Raw genomic sequence first — 23,655 nt, 5'->3', positions numbered from 1 at the left:
CAGCAGAGGAAAATGGACGAAGCCGAGCAAGGGAAGTAGAGACCCTTGGGCAGGTGAGAAACATGGCATCAGAGGAGCGAAGAGCACGAGCGGGGCAATAGTGTGAGATGAGAGAGGAGAGATAGGAAGGAGCTAGACCATGAAAAGCTTTGAAGGTCGACAGGAGAAGTTTATATTGGATGTGGTGATTAATAAATTCAATAAGTAAGTTCTCTTACACCCCCCAGTTGATCCAGCATAAATCTGGGCCCTATCCTTGGTTTATCACGTTATCTGCAGTTGGGAATCTCAATAAACGCAGCAATTCTAGATATATGTTTGAATTTGGAGAACAAATAAACATTGTTTTACCTGAGAATACTTTTTCCCAATCTATCTATACTTACCAAAAAAGAAAGAAAATATTGCTTATTTTAATTGTGTTTGATGCTAGCATGCAACCTGCTAACAGTTTCTAATCCTTGAACTATTCAGAACATCGAGAGGTTTTGCTGGGAGGGAGTATGAATTCATCTTCAGTTCCTTAGCCTGTCAGTGTTGTGAATAGATGAACGGGCTCCCCCTATCCCTGGCAGGCTAGAAAGACTCCCAAACATATGCAAATAAGACCTCATTGCTCCTTGCCGATTGGCTATGGCGGTCTGATTCCACAGCTGCCTTTATTCTCTAGACTGGGGAGTTTGAGTAATGCTGTTTGCCTGAAATCGCTAACAGCACCACCACCACCACCACCACTATCTTTCTCTCTGCAGTTGGTTAAGCCTCATTTCCCCCCTTCTTTTGTACCTTTTTGGCTTAACTAACTAGAACACGATGACCATCAGACGCATAGATCAAGGGCAGCGTTACAGGCCAAGAATGGCATTCCTGAAAAAGGTAACTCGCTATTATTTTTAGAACCTACCTGATTAACAGATGAATAGGAGTACCTATCACGGGGACCCTGAACACATCTATGAAACATCTGTCCTTTGACCAGAATGGTATAGGACAAGGATTTTGCATGCAAGAAATAAGCATGCTATCAGGAGAAGTGTGCCATTTTTGTTAGTTTTTTAAAAATGTTTTTTTGGGGCGGGGGGGGGGGGAATCCTGTGATTTTATTCATTTAGTTTTGAAAATGAATTGTTCCTCTCTATTTCTTCTTCCCTACTATTTTGCAGTAGCACAGTTAGAGACAAATGTCCTTGTTTTCTTTGGAGTCTCCAAAGGAAAGCAACCTGTTACGTGCTCCTGTTTGCACATGGGCACAGTAGTAGCGGCTAGAAATAAAATTCAGCAGGCATCGGTGACTATAATTTTGGATTCCTTAAACAAATGCTGCCATTCTTAATCCTTGCTGTTTTACTTCATCCATGCTGTTTTCATTTCTGTTCACAAGTTTTGCATTTGCAGTGTTGTGTGCATTATTTCTTTGATGCCTTTGATGCCTCAGAATATTTTAATTCTGAGTCATAAAAGGAATTGCCCCCAGAATTTACAGCCCTAATTCTGATTCAAATCATAATCTGGTTAATTTCCCTCCCCGCTCCCACTTTACCCCAGAAGTCATTCATTGCTGCAGGTATATCCGGACCCCACATAACAAGATTAGACACTTGTATGCTGCAGTCATTATTCTGGGGTTATCCCTCTGGGGTGGAACTCACCACTTCCCATATATCAGAATCCTTATTTCACTCAAGTGTAAAGAGAAAGGGTGAGAAAAATCTATTAACTACGCCCTGTATCGGCGGTAACTAACCCATATTAATTATAGCAAGTATTTAAGTGGCACCCATAATGGTATATTGATGTGGGCTATTTTCAAAGGACAGTGTAAGACTATTAGCTGCCTGTTTATCATCTGCCTTGAAGAGGCTGTATATACGCTGTTACAATTGTTTAAGGCTTAGAGAAGGCATGTTGATAGTTAGCTATATTTGGGATTAACTACCTCCCTCCTTTCCCCCAAAGCATCTATAGAAAAGCGTTTTAATAGAACCCCAGTATGAAAAGATTTTAAACCAGCTTTTCTTTTATGAGTGCTCCGCCTTTCTTGTCTGGGGCTTATCCTGGTGAATAGAATTAGTTGAATTCCCAGTGATATATACAGCTGTCCATTTCAGGTTTGTGTGCTGTACCATAGCATAGGTACACACTCACATCTCCACTGTTTCAGATGAGCATCAACATAGGAGTAGCTGCCAGGAATACGAGTGAAAAGGAAAGAGATGAGAGGGAGTGTGATTTTATTCCATGTCACAATATTTGTTATACATCTCCGATACTGTACTTTTCACGCTCAACGGATACCACAATATTTTCCTTTGGAACTGTTTGTTCCTAGAGTCTGTCAACATTCCTTGAAAAGAGCAATTGGGCCACACTCTGTTTTGATTTATATGGTTGCAAATTCCACAGAAGGCAAACGGATTGACTCTGGAAGGAACAAAAGACCAGCTTATGAACTGCATTCCACTTATATTAGGAAGCTGCATATATGGAGGAAAAACATTTTTTTGGGGGGGGGGCACAGATTAGAATAAGTTATCCTTACACTGTTCACTTGTATAAAAGCACAATGTAAGACAGTGCCACATTTATTTAAACTGCCCAGAGATAGTAGAGTGGTTGTGGTAGAGATCATGCACTCTTATTTTTGGATTTTGTCCTTCCTCCCTCTAATATTTAAAATCAAGCTGATTGGCTCTCCCTCTCCATTTTGAGGTCTCATAGCATTACTGCAACAGACTAAGCCCCCATTATTTACATCTAAAATTTAAGTAGCAGATCCCACCAATGTCTGCAAAATGTTTTAAGAAAAATGGAACCTACTGTGAGATATGATCCTATACCAACCTTCCCCACCCTGGAGTTTTCCAGATGTCTTACAGCTTTTCTACATGAGGCATTTATTGTGCATTCATGATTCCTTATGGTTGTTTACAGATTCTTTAGACAGTGTTATGATCCTTCAGTTTTGCTTCTGTAATTTCAGAGCAATTTTTTATGTTTTATTTTTAAGAATGGAAAAAGGGGTATTCTTTGTGAAAGCACTGTTTCTACATGTGTATTTGTGCTATTCCTCTAACACAGCTCCACCTAGAGGTTATATAGGAGAAAATTAGAAAGGGGAAAGCTTTTTGCATAGAGCTTGGATTTCAATTCTGATAGTAGGTACAGCAATTATCAACCTTGTGTAGAAAAGCTCTTAGACTAGAACTTCCAGAGGGCACCAGGTTGGGGAAAGCTACTCTATACTGTAATGGAATTAAGGCTACCATCCTATGCTTACTTACATGGGAGTAAGCCCAGCTGAATTAAACTTGCTTCTGAGCAGACTTGTATAGTATTGTGCTGTAAATTACTATTCCAATGAGTCATATTGCTCACCTTAGAAAAAGGATCAACGAGGAAAGATTTGACAGGATTGCCACATTCACATTTTCATTAATAGAGGAAGAAAACTTAAATGCTTGGGCTTCTGTTTAGTGCAGCTGTAATGTTGGATGTGGGGAGGAATCTATTATAGTGTGTGTGTGTGTGTGTGTGTGTGTGTGTGTATGTATGTGTGTATATTCCACTTCATAACATCCGGCAACCCCAGAACATGGTGAAATGATGTAACACAGACACAATGCAAACAGGTAAGGAAAGGTCTGAGCAACGTGTGACACACCAAGCCAAATGCATCCCACCAGCGATGTGTCCTTCTGATCCTTGCTCTTCCCAGGACCATAAAAAGGAAAAGGTTTTATGTATCTGGCAATATATGTGGCTGGTGGGCTTTGTTTAGTTGTGCAGTCAATGTGGATGTTCACCACTCCACTGCCAATCTTTAGCATGGTGAAAGATGCCCAGTGGTAGCATTTCCCAGACAGAGCAATTCAAGCCAGTCATCAGTGTGTAAATTGTAACTTGTAAACTGGCCTTTATTCCCACGGACATACATTGGGTTAAGGGGATTAAGGATGTTCTCATGGGAACTTTCCCTGCTTCTGATTTTGCGCAAGAGTACTAAACCAGACATGCAAAAAGTAGCTGCGTAAACAGCAGGTTTCATCCCAGACCTCAGCGGCCTGGTTCACAAGATATGACAGCCCAATGTGGCTTAGTTTACCCACAGGGACTGTCACATGGTGCCAAGCATCCACAGATGCCATTTTTGTATGGCGTCAATGAGTGCCTAGTTTGCCATGGCTTTTTGTGTCTTGCAGGAGTTGTTTCAGGCTTTGACAAACCTCAAATAACCCTAAAAGAAGTCAAGGGTTATTTGAGGAGTCTAATCCTCAAATGACTCGTGCTGCCTGGTTTCGCACAATACAACAAGCCATGGCAAGCCGGATACCTGTAGGCACCAAGCAAAAATGGTACCTGCTGGTGCCCGGCACAACACAACAGCCACCATGGGTAATTTAAGCCACATGGGCTGTTGTACTGTGCAAATCCGGTCCATGTGGCCATGCCACCATTGCTGTGCCTTCAGTTTGCCTTTTTGAGAGGAGCTTTTTTCCTAACATTCAGTGCTGCAAAGGGGGTGGGAATTATTTTCATTAGGATTGCAGCTGGGGAAGGAGGGGATTAATCCCCTCCCTTTTTCATGCACTGTGTTCCTGATAAAAATGTTCCGTTCCCCCACTGCATGATGAGTATTAATTAAAAAGAAAAGAAACTAGGCATGATTGCTAGCCACCCAATTAAATATATCATGTGGTTTGGCCCTCAATAACCCAGTTTCAAGGCACATTGGCACAGCTTCCTATTGTTTTGCTCAAGTTTCTTATTCCCTTTCCAGTGTTGTCTGTCATGTAAACAAATTTATTTATTTACAACTTTTATATACCGCTCCCCAATGAAAATTTCAGAGGTACAAGGTAAAATAAAATAAAAACAGATTAAAACACTTTAAAATAGATTTTAAAAGAAATCAGTCCTTACAAAATGTCAGCCGGATAGTTTACTGGCATGACCCCTCTTAAGACGAGCCAACTGTGGGGTTATATTCCAAAACACAGATAGAGTGGCGTTTAGCTTCCACACAAAGGGCTCCTAGCTCTACCAGTCAAAAGGCACTCCTATCTTTTCATCAATAATGGCAATTTTGAGAAAAGAAAAAAGGTGGAAGAAGTGGGGGGATAGGAGGGTTACAAGATGAAGACTACGTCATCTGGACCCTTTAGAAATTTCTGTGAATGAGGCAAGGCGATTGCATGATAAAAGCCACGCCTGGAAGCACCCTTACCTGCATTCTTTCCTTATTTATTTTGTTGCTGCCTTTTCAAAATGCCTGAGGCAGCTTGAAATAAAATCATCATGAAATGAAACGAATGTCTGTGCTTGTTGTTAAGAGAGGTCCCTGCTCCAGTAGCTAGCTTTGGTGTTGCTGGGCAGCCTAGAGGGTTGGCAGGTTGGGAAACAGGAAACACGAGTCCTTGGCATCGGGGCATGAGGAAATTCAATGCAGGTGGGCAAAGGAGTAAGCCCTCATTCTTATTTATTTGTCCTTATGCCAGTGCAGGCTTCATTAGTGGCAACCAGTTGGGATAATTATACTAAGTGTCAAAAGTTGAAATGAATGCCAGGTAGTGACAAAATCCATTAAGTGTTCATTTGTAGACATTTTGACTGTGGGGTATGAAAGCTGATTTCGAAAGCATTATATTCTATTCCTGTTGGAGCGTAGAAGACCTTAGTCCTATGGAAACGTGCTTTCAGCAGTAGAATTGTTATTATTTTTTAATACAACCCCAGTGTTTGAGGGTCCATAAATGAACTCATCTTTGGGAAATATTGTGCGATCTTAGTTGTGTCTGAGTGACACATGTTTTTGGTTAGCATAATATATTACATAAAATGTAATAAATGAATAAAAATAAATAATTGGGAGGGTGATGGACAGACTTAGCTGAAATGCTGTTATCAGCCAGAGAATGGATCTGGAATTTTCATCTTAGCAAATGTAAGTGACGAAGGAGGGGGGAGTGAAGAGGGTTATCATTTATATTCGGGAAAAATGGTAATAAAGCACGTGTGCGCACACACACACTCCAGTCTGGGTAAGTTTTGCATTAATAATATAGGATGTATCACAAGAAAAAGTGCATCTTGAATAAACCTAAGTGTATATCAATTATTCTCTCTCTCTCTCTCTCTCTCTCTGTGTATGTGTGTGTGTATAGCATTGCTTTTTGCCCACTAATTGTTGTGCCACAGCTAACCTCTAAGCCACAGGTGAAAGTGAGTGCCATCCCGATGTTGTTGGATTACATCTCTCATAATCCTTCACCGTTGGCTACTCTAGGACTGATGGACAGATGTAGCCCAACTACATTTGGAGGACCATTCATTCCCCCTCTTATTCTTACCCTTACTATTTTTAAAAAAATTAACACATTAATTAATACTGGGATTACGGTGAGATAGGCTTCTGTTGGTGCTGAAAACTGTGAGTTCAAAAGAGTTGTTTAGTATGTTGGGGCTCACAATCCACCTCTGACTTTTACTCAGTCTTTGGGGCAGATTTATTTTCCATGGCCATGTCTCCTGTGGCAGCCATTTTGTCGTGATGCCCAGGACAGTTTCTCAAATTGCCCAATGTGTCCATGGCCCCAAAATATTGCCGCCTCCTGCACTAGAAGAACCAATTTTCATTGTATGCTACTGATGTGAACAAGACTGATCTGAGGGGAATAGGGAAGAGGAAATAAAATAAAATAATCATAATTGGGAGACCTCCACATTCATGCACATGGGAAGGAAGAAAATAAGCTGTATATAAAGGGATGGAGCTAACGGGTAAGGCCAAAGGTCCATTAGGGGGTACACACAACCCTCCCCCACATGCATTCATCCAATATGTGAGGGGATCATGGGGTCTCATCAGCTAACGCCACCAACCTGCTGCTGGCATGCTCTCTGGCCAGGACCCAACCGGCTGTTCCTTCAGTGGCTACATGAGGAGGCTGTACATGGGTACATATGTGTGTAGAACTCCTCCACCTAAGGAGGGATGCAGTTGTCCCCAGGTCCAACCTAATGTAGAGCAGCTCTATGTACATAAGTTGGTACGTGTGTATGGCCACAAACCACAAAGGGTGTGGTTGGTACATGTGCCAGCAGGGCTATGCAGTATGATGCCATGATACCCTGAAGCATTCTTTTTAAAGAGTGTGCAGGTTCAAGTTAGCCCCACCCCGCTTTTGTATTAATATAACATTTCAAGGACCCTGGAAATGTGGCAATGTCCTGACCTTAATTTGCTGTTAAGCTGGACTTCTTTTCAAGGTAGGGGAATCTCTCTTTCATGTCAATAAGCTCTGAGGCATTCGTGCAGGGCAAACATAGAGCCACTTGTTCAGCATCATGTTTTGTGATGCCCCCCCACCCCGTAAATTTACACAAATACATTAGTTCTATTACAAAATGTGATCGAAGCCAGGAAGTAGAAAACAGATCATCATTATATTAGCCCTTTGCGACCTCGGTTGACATACTCGCATGACTAGCAATTTTTAATATTTCAAGACTCTTAATAAACAGCCACTTCCCTTCTGAGAAGTGGGAAAAGACCTGCTGAGTTCTCATCAGCCAAGGGCTTGGTTTGTGGTTGAGTCAGTGGGCAGCATCCAATGGAAACTTCCTAGCTAATCTCCCTTGTTCCCTTTGATATATACTATTTTTTAAATGACAAGAGGGACTCAGCAGGGAAAGGGAAGTGACAAGCCTCTGGAGTTCATTGCTCATTAGGAAAACAGTGTGCCCTGCACCGGAGGATTGATACTATTTTTCTGAACAAAAATATGTTTGCTCTTAACTGATGGAAGCAGAACTGGATGGCACAGTGGGGATATACTGGGAACCCTTTGTTTGTCTGTTCAGAACTAGCAGGCTCAAAAAATAGAACCTACCCTAATTAAAGGACTTCGGATAAAGGGGTGGAGACACTTGGGAAAGATGCTTCATTTTGTACATGCCAAGACTTTCAGCAAGATTCTGATGCTTAAGGTTCTCCTGAAATGTACTAATTTCTTTCAATATAAAGTGCTGAACCAATAATATTTTGAGTAGGAATCTAGTGTGTGAGGTTTGAAGGCTTGAGAGTGACAAAGAGAGTCTGTACCCAGGCATTCGTTCATCCTAGAAAGGGCTTGTTCTCCTATTCTTTGAAGGACTACTCTATACATTATTATTGCTATAAGTACTATTCCCGGGTTTCCTGCAGCAAACTCACAAAATGTGGATGTCATATACATATCTGCATGTGTCCAGAACCTTAGCCCATGGATATATAACTGCCTTTTTGCTGCAATTGTAATGTGTGGAGCTGCCCTTCTTTAGGTATTAATGGATATGTGTTGAAAAGTAGCCATATGACAAATCCTATGTCAAGTGCATTTTGAGTTATGATTCAAATGAGCAAAAGATAAGCTAGATGTAACGAACCCGCAATGGCATCAGGATGCATTGCTTCTTTTACTTTTGGGAAATGCAGCCAGCTCTCCAAGCTGTTGGGGTTAAGCAACCTATTGTATTCCACCATAGGTACAACCTTCTGGGTAAAATGGAAGAGATGCAAGTAACACGGCTTCTCACTGATTCAACTCCTCTGACAACTCCTTAAACCAGGACAGAATCACTCCACTCATATAAAGAGAGATGGGAGAAGAGAGGAATCAAAGCCCTTTTATACCAAGTGTGGAGAGGAAGTCAATTATTTTAAATCAGGAAACAGTCCAGGCCTTTGTGTTATGCAGGTCATGTGGTGTTATGGTTGGGCGATCATAATCTTTGCCCTTTTCCTGCACAGGTCAAATGATCTTGCAGTTGTTCCTGAATATATTAAGTGTTTTTCTTTAAAGCCAATATGACATGGCAAGGGGGGAAAGTACCTATCCCACACTAACAGCAGGGTTAAAGTCATCTACTCCAGCTGTCTGTATGTAGGGAGAGGGTGTTTAACCTTTTGAACTTACTCTATGATTCCCATGAAAATTATCCCCTCCAAAAATTTTATTCTTGGAAAGGGGGAATGCTCCCACCCGGCTACAAAGTGTCATTTGGATTCCAGAAGTCTGGAAGCAAAGTTGCTACAACAGCAATTGGGTGCTGCTAAATCATCCACATCAAAAAGCACCCTGTGTCTTTTTTGTTTTGGGATTTGGGGATGAGAGTTTTGGGTGTCAATTTTTGACATTGAAAGCAAATTCTGGGACTTTAACCCAGTTAACTCTGGTGGTCACCACCTGTGAGACAGGAAAAGTGGGCTTGTTTGCTTGTTGTTTGCTTGAGCCTCGTGTGGTGCAGGGCGGTAAAACAGCAGTTTCTGCAGCTGAAACTCTCCCCACGGCCTGAGTTCAATCCCAGCAGAAGCTGGTTTCAGGCAGCCGGCTCGGGTCGACTCAGCCTTCCATCCTCCCGAGGTCGGTAAAATGAGTACCCAGTTAGCTGGGGGAAAGGTAATAATGGCCGGGGTAGGCAACGGCAAACCACCCCACTATAAGGCCAAGAAAACGTCAGCGAAAACTGGCGTCCCTCCAAGAGTCAGTAATGACTCAGTACTTGCACAAGAGGTTCCTTTCCTTCCTTTGCTTGTAACACTAGCCACAATGGCTTAATTTTCCCATGGGGCTTAGTGGAGCACAGCGGCTGCAATTTTGAATATGCAAGTGGTAGCAGCATGCTCATAGCTTGTCATTTTGTGCAAACCCAGATCCTGGGTTGTTTGAGCGGGTAGACAACTCTCAAATAACCCATAGCTTGTTTTAGAGTTATTTGAGGGTTGTCTGCCCCCTCAAACAATCTATGACACTGGATTTACATGTCAAAGCCATACAAAAGGTTGCCCATGTTCACTTGATGTGACACAACAGCCCCCATAGCTAAATTAATCCTCGGTGGACTGTTGTGTCATGCAAACTGGATCAGTATATGCTAAATGTCCTCTAAATTGTATACATGCTAAGTTCATTTATATTGATAGAGATGGTTCTTGTTTTTGTTGTCTTATTTACCTCGCACAGTTTCATGCACCCCCACTGGCCTGCTAGACAATTCTATGTGAAATATCAGAGGGTAGAAGGTTGCCAGCTTCCCTTCCCTCTCCCATTTTTTTAAACTGTTGAGGCCTTTTTTTGACTTTGAGCTGCACACTTATTATTTTCACTTTCAATTAACAACCCAGGAACACTGGTGTGAACCCAGAAACTCTGGGTTGTTTATGGGTTAAAAGTCTAGAGTTAACCCCAAAACAAACCACAAACAATTGTTGAATTAACTTTGGGTTGTTTAGGGGCTAAACAAGAGTTTCTCTGTTCACACATCACAAAATTTCTTGTTTATTGAAAAACAGAAGCTACGACCACATGGCAGATAGTAGTCTCATCATTTCATTTGTCCCAACAATTCCCGAGTTAAACAACCCAGGAATTGCTACTGCGACTTGCAAATCAGGTCAATATCTGCTGAACTTTTACATATATTTGTGGATAAGTTGTTTATTATGAAGTAAAGTGAAATTTTCAGTGGAATCTCTTCCAAGGGAAACTGAGCTGTGTTGTCTGGTGATGGCCAGGTTGGGGAAGCATGAAATATTTTTCTTTCCAAACCCTAGTAAACTGCATATTTGGACATCATCAGAGATTTTACTTCTGTTTGGGAAATACAAAATTATTTTATTTATAGAAACTTATAAACTGTCCCCAACTCCCCAAACAGAATAACATTTATTAAACCCATCTCACCTTTCTCAATTTTATCCTAAGCTAGTTCAAACAGGTAAATCTTGCAATGCTTTGGAAAAGTGTCAGGCTTGGACTTTGGATGGTCTGCAGTGGGAGAGAGAGTCACATACTTTGGAGTTAGCCCCCAAGGATACCTCTCTTCCTGCCCTTGCTGACTCAACCTGATACCCTGGTGGCACCATTTAGAAGGAGATTTCCATAGATCACAAAGTGTATAATAGGGCACATAGGAAAAGGAGATATTTAGGCCATCTCTACACAAGGCTTGTGTAGATTGGACACTCATGGAAGTTTGCTGGTCCTTTGCATACCGTTGTCAACCTTCCTTTGCTTTAGAACCTTTACCATTTTTTAATAAAAAAGATCGGAGAAAGTCTTGCATTTTATTCTAGAAGTGTGACAGTGGCTACGTGTAATTGAACAATTCCACTACACCACATCGCCATCTAGTGGCTGTATAATGAAACACATAGAAAGGAAATCCCCCCCCAAAAGCATGTGTAAAGGAGCAGATCTTAATCCCATGAAGAATCCATAAACAGAAGCCCCAATAAAGGTATGGGATAAAACTCTAGTGTAAAGAAGCCCCTAAAATATGTTTGGTCTAAGATATTTATAAGTTATAAACTGCAGAAACCTGTGCAGACATCTCACAACTGATAAAATTGATTGCTTGTAAATAGCTTAAGTGATAGGCATTACTGATCTGTTTCAACTATAAACAGTTGAGGCAAATCAAATAGTCACTTGATAGTATGTAACTTGCCACAAGACTGTTGTTTTCTCTGTAACAGACTAACATCTCTCTTGGCTACCCCTTTTGGAAGTTACAACCAAAGACATGCATCTTGGGATATTCAGCTATGTTCATGGCTATCAACTGAGTTTGCTGAAACTTTTGATCCTCTCCTCTTGTTTTAATCTTGACTTTATTTTGCACACACTCGCAATTCCCACGTTTTCCTTTTGTTTCTTAACATGTATCCGCTATAATTTGCAGCTGGAAGTTCTGTTGGTGGAGATGCAGGATCCAAATTCTGGCATCAAAATGCACACTCAGAAAGTCATGGTCACCGACATTCCACATGCTATGACAGGTAAGTGTGATAGAATAGAAGACAACAACAGGCACCTAGGACACAATCCTGTGCATCTTTACACAGAACAAAAATTCTAAAACTCCCAGCATCCCCAGCCAGCCATCTCTAAAAATGCATAGGATTACGCCTTAATCTCCTTTATAGAAGACCATCTGGTATTCATCATCACTTTATCTCCCCCTTTGATGTTGGCAGGGCTGTTACAACAACCCAGTCTTGCTGCCACAGGGAGATGTCTTCAAAGCTATTGACACTGCCATCTTGACACCATGAAGAAATAAAATTTGTAATAAATTTCTCCACCCCCCATAGGGAGAGTAAAAGTTTTTTTTAATTAAATCATGCACATCACATGGGTTAGGGCAAATAGCTGAATTTCTACTCCAGAAATTCTATTGTTTATTTATATTTTTACATTATAGATTTAAACAATTATTTACATTTTTAAATGTGTTTCTGAAGTTAAGTGTTTTTTTTTTAAAAAATGTATCATCTGTGGAACACCAAACAAGAGCAAAACGGTGCAGTCTACTCAGAAGTAAGTCCTATTAAGCTCAGTGGGTTTAGGATTGATGTCTAAGCCATATTCTATGCTTGTAAATTACTGCCTCCTTCCCTCAAAGATACTAAATAAGAAATAGTTAGGTAGCGGTGCTTTGATGTCTTGAACCTGTCAGTACAGTCTGGTATAACAATTGTGCTCTCCTTTGGTGCCTGCCGGCTATGTTCATTCAACGCAACTCTGGAAATACACTATAAACACCTTTCTTATACAACACACACACACACACACAGCATGTAAATACTTTGCTACCTTTTCCCCTTCTTGTACATATGAAGCCCTCCAAAATTGGCAGATATAAGTGCATGGGAAAATTGTAGCAATGGTTCACAGTGGCCTCTCATGGGAAGCTGCTTTATTGGCTTGATCTTTCTAATTCAGGAACTCAATGTTTACTGATTGTTTGGAAAGGCCCTCGACCTGGGAAAGAGCATTTTTGACCATAGTGATGATTTATACTTTAGACTGAGGTGTCATCAATATGCGGATGATACCCAGCTCTACCTTTCCTTTTCATCAAACCCAGGTGAGGCAGTGACTGTTCTGAACCAGTGCCTGGGCACGGTAATGGACTGGATGAGGGCTAACAAACTGAGACTCAATCCAGACAAGACGGAGGTACTGTTAGCGGGTGGTTCATCTGTCTGGCGAGGTGATGTTTGCCTTGTCCTGGACGGGGTTGCACTCCCCCTAAAGGATGGGGTCCGTAGTTTGGGGGTGCTCTTGGATCCAGAACTGTCACTTGAGGCACAGGTGAGCACCTTTTCTCAGCTTAGGTTGATATACCAACTACGCCCTTATCTGGACAGAGATAGCCTAGCTACAGTTATCCATGCTCTGATAACCTCTCGCTTGGATTACTGCAATGCGTTATACGTGAGGCTGCCTTTGAAAATGGTCCGGAAGCTTCAGCTGGTACAAAACAGGGCAGCCCGTTTACTAACAGGCACTGGCTGGCGAGATCACATTATGCCAGTCCTTTTCCAGCTTCATTGGCTGCCAGTCCAGGTCCGGGCCCGATTCAAAGTGCTGGTATTGACATTTAAAGCCCTAAACGGTTTGGGGCCAGGTTATTTGAAGGAACGCCTCCTCCCATATGTACCTGCCCGGACCTTAAGATCATCTACAGGAGCCCTTCTCCGTGAGCCCCTGCCAAAGGAAGTGAGGCAGGTGGCTACTAGAAGGAGGGCTTTCTCCGCTGTTGCACCCCGGTTGTGGAATGAGCTCCCCAGAGAGGTCCACCTGGTGCCTACATTGTACTGCTTTCGTCGCCAGCTGAAGACCTTTTTATTCTCTCAGTATTTTAACACTTAATTTTAACTTAAATTTAAATTTTACTGTTCTAACTTTGTATTTCAGTCTTATATCAATTTTGTTGCGTGGTTTTATCCTGGTTGTGCTTTTTATACTGTATTTTGTAATTGTGCTTTTAACTTGTTGGTTGTTTTATTATGGTTTTAATTTTTGTGAACCGCCCAGAGAGCTTCGGCTATTGGGCGGTATAGAAATGTAATAAATAAATAACTAAAAATAAATAAATGACTTTTAACTTTCAAGGTGGATGAAAAATTAACATACAGAATAGGCACATTCACATTTTTTTATTTTTTATTATTGCATTTATATTCTGCCTTTTTTCCTCCAAAGAACCCAAGGCAGTGTACACATTCCCTTCGCAACTAGTTATTAAGGAAGTGACAAGTCAATCAAATGGCATGTTTGAAAGCAAGTGCCAATACAGTTTTAGATTTATTTGAAAGACTGATTACACATTAATACAAATGAATAGGTTATTGGGAAAAGGATAACCCCTGAATGCTGATATGACAGTTACTGGGAAATGTTATTCCTTATTTTTCTTTGGATACCTTTTATTTTAAAATATGTATACAACAAATATCCAAAATGTGGTAATTGTCTAAATTGTGAATACTGCTACTCTCAGACAAATTTGTAAGGGTGCACTCCTATGCATCTAAACAAGCATAGGATTGCATCCTAAATGTCTTATAATTCAGAGATACACCAGTCAATGTTGAGAGTTACCTAAACGTACATGTACATTTTAGAAGCAGAGAAATGTACATCTTTGTTGGATGGTCACAAAATGTATTTATTTAGTTGCTTGATATATTTGTATGTTGCCCTTTGGTTAAGAATTCACATACTCAAACAACAATAAAATTAATCTGGGATTGTCAGCATTCACATGAGAACGTTAACATTGCTGAACTTTGAACATCAGTAGCATACATATTGACGTCAGCCTTATCTCAAGTGCAATCTGATGGTATCCTCCTCTCCACTTTTAAATCATGCCTACCTTTCTCCAGGCTGTAAACACCTTTACAGTCCTGCCAACGCTGCATTTTATTGATTTGATGAGGTTTGCTGAAAAACGTGTTTCTGTGTATTTAAGGAGAAGGGAAGCTTGGGTATCTTAGGCCACATTTTCCTCTGTAATAAACGGGAGTACCTTCACTCACGATAAGCCAGAGGTTGGTGAGCTTTCCCCAGGATTTTTAAAAGAAGCATCACCTCTTAAGGGAGAAGAACAGGTGCAAGCTGGGCTAGGTCAGGTCTGAATGACAGGCTAATCTTTTAATTTCATCTATTTCAGGAAGCAGTCAGTGGGGATAAGAGCTCCTGACTGCTGGTGCGAGTCTCAAGCAATGTAATGTCAGGAAAGGTCAACATGGTAATCCACATCTTGACGGCATTTGGAGATGAAGCTTTGTACATGTTTGGAGAATCAGTGCATTCCTAAAGCCTTGCCCTATTTAAAACTTTTAATTTTAACATACACTAAAGTGCTGACTGCAGAGTAAGATGGCAGGGCTGGGGGAGGCTTAATTCCAGATTCATGAATCCCCCAGCTCTAATGGGCTGTTTAGTAAACATGGGATAAAAACTATACTCTTCTTGTTTTAAAAAATCACTCCGAAACAAAGATTTTGGTGTCTTTATGTATCATTTTCCTCCACACCAGCAATTTTGCTACAACTCACCCAATATATCTCTATCGAAGACTGTAACACATCCTTTTGCATTAGTTCCATGCATATCTTTATTTTTTACTCCTTAAGTAATAGGCCCTGACCTTTAATTTACGAGCAGGTCCTCTAATTGAATTGCACGATTCCTGGCTATCTCACCATTTCTCTTTCATGCAGGAAATCATATGTTCCCAGTGAGTCATCTTGTCAAGAGAACACAATTCAGTTCCCATTTCCCCTCACGTTGGTTTATGATTTATCCCTTAAGTTGCAAATCTTAATATTTAAAGACAATATGCAGCAAGACGTGTGCATTGTGAAGTGGAAGGAATATGCGTTTTAAAAAAGCAAGTGGATTTAGATAATTAGAGACACAACAGTAGTTACTGAAGTGTTTTTTTTTAAAATCCATAGGCAGCTCAGGGTTGCCATTAGGCTAAACATGAGTTATAATTGTTTCTGATAGGATCAGGTTACAGGGGTTTTCTCTTAAGACAGGTTCTCACTCCAGCATACTTCACCTCAAACTCACCGGTTGGTTTACATTGTTTCTATGACCATTGTGGGATAAAGTTTGTTCTAATATGCTGAAGGCTACAGGGTGGGTTGCTTTATAGTAGATAGCTAAATATGACCACAGGGCATTAACACATAACTGTCATCTACTTTGGCATGTTGGAGCAGTTGTTTCTCCATTTATCTTCTCCTTGACCTTTATCTGACTGAATGCTTGTTGGATGTTTGTTGATAAAGTTACTAATCAGCTGTATCAGGTATCCCGAGGTGCTGTCTCCAGGTTGGCGGCACCTCCCTCCGAAACCCCACAGTTTCCCTCTCCCGGGGTGGCAGTAGGTAATCCCGACACTGAGGAGGGTGGACACTGAGGAGGCTGGCCAGCCATCTAGGTACCAGAGCCACCCCGCCCTCTTCCTGGTGGAAGGTGACCAATTGCTGGTCGCCTTCCACCAGGACCGCCCCTAGGATTGGCCCCAGAGCGACGTCAGATGATGAAAGAGCCATACTGACTTTGCCGCCGTTGAATTTAAAAAGTTGGATTTACCCTTACTTTTTCAATACGCAGCTTCGCGGGGAAGCCCCACGGTGCCTACAAAACTGCGCCTGCATCATCTAACTGACGTAGTGCGGAACTGCAGCCACTGCGGGGCTTTCCCCGCATATAGACAGATCTGGAAAGCCAATAAACCTGAAATCCAGTTCACAGTGTTTTTTTAATTAACTCCCACCACACTCTTACCTCTGCCATCTATTTTATTTATTACATTTATATCCCACCTTTCTTTTAATGAACCCCAAATAATGTAAATGCCTCCCCACAATTTTATCCTCACAACAGGTGAGGCTGAGAAATAGTGTCTGGTCCAAAGCCACCCAGTGAACCTCACAGCTGAGTGGAGATTTGAACCTTGGTCTCCCTGGTTGTAGCCTGACATTCTAGCCTCTACATCACTCTAGCTCTCACCATACTTCTGATCTGCTGCTTCTGCTTCCAAGCCACCAAGTTCTAGCTTGGACCTACCTATGACCTGGCAGGTTGTGTATAATTTCATATTGACCCTGCATGGGAAGCCAATATTTTTGAAATCAAAAGTTAAGCCATTTGCCTTGAAGAGTGTGAGAAGGCAGTTCCTTTCTACTGCAGGTGCATTACTGGGGGTGGGGGTGGGGCTTTGGAGTGCTGTACAGAAAAGGCAGCTTCTCCACTATAGCAGGACATCTCCTTCCACTCCATTTCTCTCACACTGATTGGTAGGTTGCTGAGATGTACACTCTGGCCCTTCCAATCAAATTGCCAGGGTGTTTCACTTTCATGCTGCAACTAGTTTGTTATTAGATAGACAACTTGATCCCCGGGCTTCATGGCTGTGAGTCCTGCAGCTAGATGTCATTTTGGGAGATGAGCTAGCAGCGGCACTTACAGCTACAGTAGATGGAAAACTAGGAAAAACACTGTGCATAATGTTTTGAGAGTAGGGTTCAGATAAGTATATGGGAATACTGTACAACTAAGTCTTGGCTCAGCTTTTTTGCACAGTATTGATGGATTCTTACGAATTTGGATGCAGTATCAAACATCCCCCTTTAAGGCTGGAAGCAAGCAATTGTTTTTAAGAGTATTCAACTGGTTTGAAAAAGGGTTTTGCTTCCCATGGCATATACACATGTATTTCTGTTGTCTCAGTCTTCCTTCTGGTCAAACAGGTTTTTTGTGTTTGTAGAAATAATGCAAAAATCTGCAAACTCTGTTTATCAGACGCGAACGTGAAATGAGTATGCACACTAGGACAGTGATCACTTTTCCTAACCATCTTTAAATCCCTTGGAGTGGGGGATGATGATGTTCTGTCTCCAATTATTTTATGGCTCAGGGTGGTAGTTGCATGTCTGGATCTGTTTTCCTCCCAAGGCCTCTTTATTAGAGATAGTTACTACTGGCAGGTCACTGAGGTCAGAATGTAAAGAACTGGGCTTCTGACCATTTACTTTGTCTGCTCTTGATTTTGCCTTGCAGGTTCTGATATGTCACAGTGGATTATTCAGCGCCTGCAAATAACCGATGAAGGTAGGTAGACACATGAAACCAATTGGTGCTTTGACAGGCTTTGAGCATCCGTTGTTGTTTTCATGGTATCCGAATTCTTGTCTTTTAAATAGTGAGTTGGTTCTGAATGCTTGGCTTTCCTGTGTATGCACCAATGAAAGCAGTTGGCCCTGTTTGTTTTTAGAGGCACTAAGCTTGGGAAGTATGATTGTCAAGTATGGATACGTCTATCCTCTTCAGGAACCAAAGAATCTCACTCTCAGGCCAGATAGCAGCCTCTACAGATTTCAGGTAAGCACAGTGATAGCCAAAGCATAGGAAAGGTAGGCTGCAATGCGTTGCAGTTTAGACCCACAGCGCATTTTTCTCGATCGTGCGGCTTTTCCACCAACCTGATCAATAAGGCAGCTTAACTAAAATGTAAGACAAAAACTTAATAAAGCCATCTCTGAGATGCAGTAGCAGCAGTGCAAAACTAATAAAAAATAAAAAGCTTCAAATACAAATAGGAAGCATTAAGAAAAGGCAAAGGTGACCCCAGGATGTAGCCCCAGGTGTTGCAGCTGAAATGAAGGCAATCTGAGTCTAGTTGGTGTCTAGATGGGAGACCATCTGGGAATGCAACATATGCCACCTTGAATTCCATCCTGGAAGAAAGATGGGTTAAAAATAAAAATTGCCACAGACAAGAGAAAAGCTATCCACCTGCCTCTCTGAAGGCTCTTTGGAAAGGTCTAATGCTTGCACCAGCAAGGGCCCTGCCTTGATGGTGCTGCATCTTCACTGCTTCTTCACTAAACCCCACAGTTTTGCTGCTATGGGGTGGCAACATGCCATCAGTGTTGTGGCCTATCCACTTTAGGATATTGCTCCTCCCTCCTGCTGCCATGCAAGCCTGAAATGCTTGCGCAGAATCAATTCAGCCCTTGGACTGAAAAAGGTTCCCCTCTCCTTGTTCAGAGACTTTATTTAAGGTATCGATTGATAATTCGAGTCATAGTTATTTTGTTCCTTCCTACAGACACCCTACTTTTGGCCAACCCAGCAGTGGGCAGCGGAAGATACAGACTATGGTAAGCCATAACAGTGGGGAGGCACTCTCTGCCTTCTTGATAAAATCTAAACGACAGATGTATCCCTGGGCAGAGTCATAGTGAGCCATCGCTGGTAATGTTCATATTAACAATAATTTCTGGAGAAGAGTTATATACCCCTCTTTAAAGAGTCGTCCATCCCCATATTCTCTCTTCACTTTAACTATTCTTTCAAATAGTAGCTCAGAACACATTCAGTTAAATTGTGTGGTGCATCCCATCCTAGGGTGTCTGTGGAAAGATCGCATGTTAGAATGCTCCTTCTGTAAAAAGAATCCCTGTACACTAAACTGACCAACAAGCAAGAAGGCTGGGCTAGAAACCCATCTTCCTGATATGGTAGCATTCTGCAGATGGGGCAGGTTTTTCCCCACAGAGCAGAGCATTTTAGGGGGCAAAACTAGTTGCTGTCCAGGGACATAAAGAGTGCACCCATTTTGATCTTAGACCTGCACACAATCTACACTCGTATAAAAACTTCTAACTATTACAGAGAAATTCATTTGTCAGTAGGAAAAGTTGTCCGAGACATTTGGCTGTTGCCCTTGGAATATTCTCCCCATTCTTGCCCTAAGCTTCCACCTGTACAACTGCTATCATTGTAACCCAGATTGGTATTGCCTTCACCACACCTATGGTGTGAATTCATAGGGATGAACCATGGACCAGTATGTCCAGCCCACTGACACACGTGGGTTGGACATACACTGGAATCAGATCTGTCCTCTTGGAAAAACCATGAGGATGCACCCAGGACAGGGTCTGTCTTTGGAGAAAAAATATGCCATTCTGGGTAATTTTGCTCTTCTGCCATCTCATTAAGTACATGTATTTGGTTTCTGTAATTGTGAAAATAGTGTGTCCTCTTTTCCCCCCCAATTCCCAGCCATCTACCTAGCCAAGAAAAATATTAAGCGGAAAGGAATTCTAGAAGAATATGAAAAGGTAGGAAGGTATTCTATCGTCTTATGCAAGCTTTTGACTAAGCATCTTGCCTAATACCATGTGACTAGTACCACAATTTCTGCTCTGGATCAGTATGCTGTATTATTTTGATTTAATTTGATGTGCATGGGAACCTCTAATTCCTGGCAAGCTCCCATCAATAGGATCTTGAATAGGTGTAGCTTGGCCAAAGGATTCCTATTCAGTCAACGCCAGTCAATGCCAAGGCAATTCTGAAATCCTGAGTGGTGAAAAGATTGGCCAATACTGCTTTCCAGAATCTTGTCTGTTTATTTCCTTATGAAGTAGTTACAAAATTGATGAAATGATCTTTTTGAACTAAAACCTTTTAACCTTAGAACAGTTTTCTGTGCTCTTTGCTTTCAGGCAATGGACATAGATTAAGTGATATAGCATTTCATATGAGAAATGCTTGTGGAGTGGGAGAAGTGGAAAACATTATTCACGATGTCTGTTATTTCCTCTTGCATAGATCCTTGAGAAAGTCACTATTGAGTATATATCTGGCCAAAATGGCTGTTTGGCTGGCAAAGTTTAAACTAGGGATGTACAGCTTGTGTAAACTCTGATCCATCTGTGTTCTGCAGATGGTCAGGCACCTTTTGCTCTGTTGTGTGCTCAGCAACAGAATCAGAGTTTGTTGTTGTTGTTGCTGTTATTTCTTACCCGCTTCTCCCTCTGGATCAAGGCGGGGATCAACATAGAATACAAAAATATTATAAAATACATAAAACTGATTAAAACATATAAAACTAATACATTATTAAAATAACAGCTAGGCTTCTTAAAATTCGACTGGGTAGGTCTGCTGGAAGAGGTCAGTCTTTATTGCTTTTTTATGTTCAGAAAGGCTATGGAGTTGGCAGATCTCTCCCAATGGCAGAGAGATCCCAATGGCAGGCCATTCCACAGTCTGGGAGCGGCAGAAGAGAAGGTCCTCTGGGTAACAGTTGTCAGTCTAGTTTTTGCTGGCTGAAGTAAATTCTTCCCAGAGGACCTGAATGTGCAGGACAAATTGTCCAGGAGAAGACGATCCTGCAGGTAACCTGGACACAAACCATGTAGGGCTTTAAAGGTAATAACCAACACTTTATACCTCGCCCGGAACTAATTGGCAGCCAGTGTAGTGATTTTAAAGCTGGTGTAATGTGGTCACCCCTAGATGTGGGGTGGTAATGTGGTCACCAACCTGGCTGCCATATTTTGCACTAGTTGAAGTTTCCGGACTAGGCACAAAAGTAGCTCTACGAAGAGCACATTGCAGAAGTCGAGCCTCAAAGTTACCAGCGCATGTACTATGGTCTCTAGGAAGGGAAGCAGCTGGCGTATCAGCTGAAGCCGATAGTAGTTTCCAAATTTGCAAAAATTTGCATTTGCACAAATTCACATGTGTGAAAATCCACAATTGTAAAAATGTGCAAATTCCTCCATCCCTCAAATGAGAACACACACACCCAAATAGCCTATGGGGGAAATGCACATTTTCAGTTGGGGGTTTGTTTGTTTTTAATGCATATTTTTCTATTACTGAAATTGCACAAAATTCTGGAAAGTTAGAAAAACTGTCCTCAAGTTGGCAGAATCTGCCTGACTGGGGAAAAGTTGGTCCACTGCAGAATCTGTGGGTTGGATTCATAGAAATCTGAACTCATTTGTTTTGGTAGTAGGTTTCTCTGACATCCCTAGTTCAAATTCATTTATTTACTAAATGGGTGCAGGGAAGATTCATTCATTTTTTACTCTGGTTTTATACTGTAGTTTTAATTTTTAGGGGTGCAAGGTGGGTGAACATTGAAGATGTACACAGCAAGGGAGAAAAGTCTCAGGATGCTATAGGAAAAAAAAATTATACAAAAGCCTCATGCGTCTCAGCCTCTTGCTTTTTTAGGCCTTCTTCAGAGGATTGTTATAAAGTCCGCAGAAATTATTAACAACAAATTGTCTTGTGATGGTGACTTTTGCTGTCTTTTATTATTTTAACTATTGGGAACTATAGAAAAGTGATAAAGAAGTTCACAAATTCATTTACAAGCTGATGGACTGCAGAGGAGATGAATAAAACTGATAAGTCAGGTGGTGTTTTTTTAATGTAATGTTGATGCACTGTGTAGATTTTTGTTGATACATGTTGAATTACATGTTGTATTATTAGAAGGATTTTTTTAAAAAGATATAATAATAAACAGATTGACCAGCTAAAGCAGTTAAGGCACAATCGTATGCATGTTCAGACTGGGAGTTGTAGGACTTCTTTCTGTATAAATACGCATAAGATTGCTCCCTTAGTCACCATGCCAGGTTAGAATGAGGGTGGAGCTCCATGTTTTCAGAACCAATGGGCCACCAGTAAAAATGGCAGTCCCATATCAAGTTCCCTTGTCCCCCTCCATAGCATGTGGCTCAGCTGACCTCGTGTCCTCCTGACATAAATGGGCAAAGTATTTCCCTACCCTTGCCAGCCAATGATGTGGAGCAAGGCCAGGGAAAAACACAGTGTAATGACATTAGGACTTGAGGTAAACTGTTAAAGGTTTTATATTATGTTTTTATTATGTTATATTTTGGGGTTTCAATTTTTTTTTGAACCGCCCAGAGAGCTTCGATTTTTGGATGGTATAGAAATGAAACGAATGGATGAATGAACTATATTACAGAGGAGGGAGGGGAACTCAGCAAAGTCCATGCACAGAAGAAAAAAGGAGTCACATTTTGGGGAAGGGTCATTATAGCTTCATGGTAGAACACCTGCTTTGTATGAAGAAAGTCCTGGATTCAACCCCTGACATCTCCAGGTAAGGTTGGAAAGATTCTTGCCTGAAACCTTGGAGAGCTGCTGCCAGTCAGTGTGCATAGTACTGACCTAGATGGACCAATGGTCTCACTCAGTATGAGGCAGCTTCCTATGTTCCTGTAACTCATCAAAGGGCTACCGAGATTAGCAGCTGCCCTGTGTTTCTGATAACATATCCCTGTACCCACAGAAAATCATAACTGTAGCATTTTTTTGAATTATTATTTATCTGTAATTCATTAGTATTTTTAAAAAATCACATTAAATTATGTCTGAAAAAACCAGAGGCATCAACTTAAATATTTACCCCATCACTACAACTCTAGTGGCTTATTTTCATAAGTTATCTTGAAAAATCACAGCGATCGAACTCATTTTATGCTTAGAACACATAGTTGTGTGCTGCGGCACCTCGTTGCACTCTCCGCTTTGAGAGCAAAGCGGAAACCTGTTGCTTTCGTCGTTGTCTCACTATTGCCGTTGTTTTTCTAGGAACACTACAACATGCTGAACCAAAAAATCAACCACAAATGGGACTTTATTATTATGCAGGCCAAGGAGCAGTATAGGTAAGGCACTTCTTAACAGTTTTTTTAGTTTCGCTTTTCTACTTTATTTGACAGAAGGGTTGTGCAATAAACGCCTGTCAAGTTCTCAATAATGGTGGGTTTTTTTTAAAAAAAAAAATTATTAAGACACCCCTGGTTGTTGTTTTTAAACAAACAAACAAAAAGCCTTCAAAGTTAACATAGATGGCTGGTATCTATATGTGAATCTCTTGACTTTGCTCTTGCAACTAACCAAAATTAAATTGGCTTGCCGTTTTGCATACAAATAACCACACGGGCAACGGTTTGCACAGTCT

General features: G+C 41.3%; 1 protein-coding gene across 1 annotated transcript in view; it reads left to right on the top strand.

The window, feature by feature from the left end:
* Nucleotides 1–723: 723 nt before the first annotated feature.
* RGS9 (regulator of G protein signaling 9) overlaps nucleotides 724–23,655 on the top strand; it is a 64,285-nt gene continuing 41,353 nt past the window's right edge. The window contains exons 1-7 of the mRNA XM_063120041.1: nucleotides 724–876; nucleotides 11,722–11,818; nucleotides 17,910–17,960; nucleotides 18,124–18,230; nucleotides 18,961–19,012; nucleotides 19,920–19,978; nucleotides 23,283–23,359. Coding sequence (XP_062976111.1) covers nucleotides 814–876; nucleotides 11,722–11,818; nucleotides 17,910–17,960; nucleotides 18,124–18,230; nucleotides 18,961–19,012; nucleotides 19,920–19,978; nucleotides 23,283–23,359 — 506 coding nt within the window. The 5' untranslated portion in view covers nucleotides 724–813. The remainder of the gene's footprint in view (nucleotides 877–11,721; nucleotides 11,819–17,909; nucleotides 17,961–18,123; nucleotides 18,231–18,960; nucleotides 19,013–19,919; nucleotides 19,979–23,282; nucleotides 23,360–23,655) is intronic.

This window comes from Elgaria multicarinata, chromosome 3 (genome assembly GCF_023053635.1).
Source record: "Elgaria multicarinata webbii isolate HBS135686 ecotype San Diego chromosome 3, rElgMul1.1.pri, whole genome shotgun sequence".
NCBI lineage: Eukaryota > Metazoa > Chordata > Lepidosauria > Squamata > Anguidae > Elgaria > Elgaria multicarinata.
The sequence above is the reverse complement of the archived record's forward strand: the minus strand, read 5'-3'. Positions and strand labels throughout refer to the sequence as shown.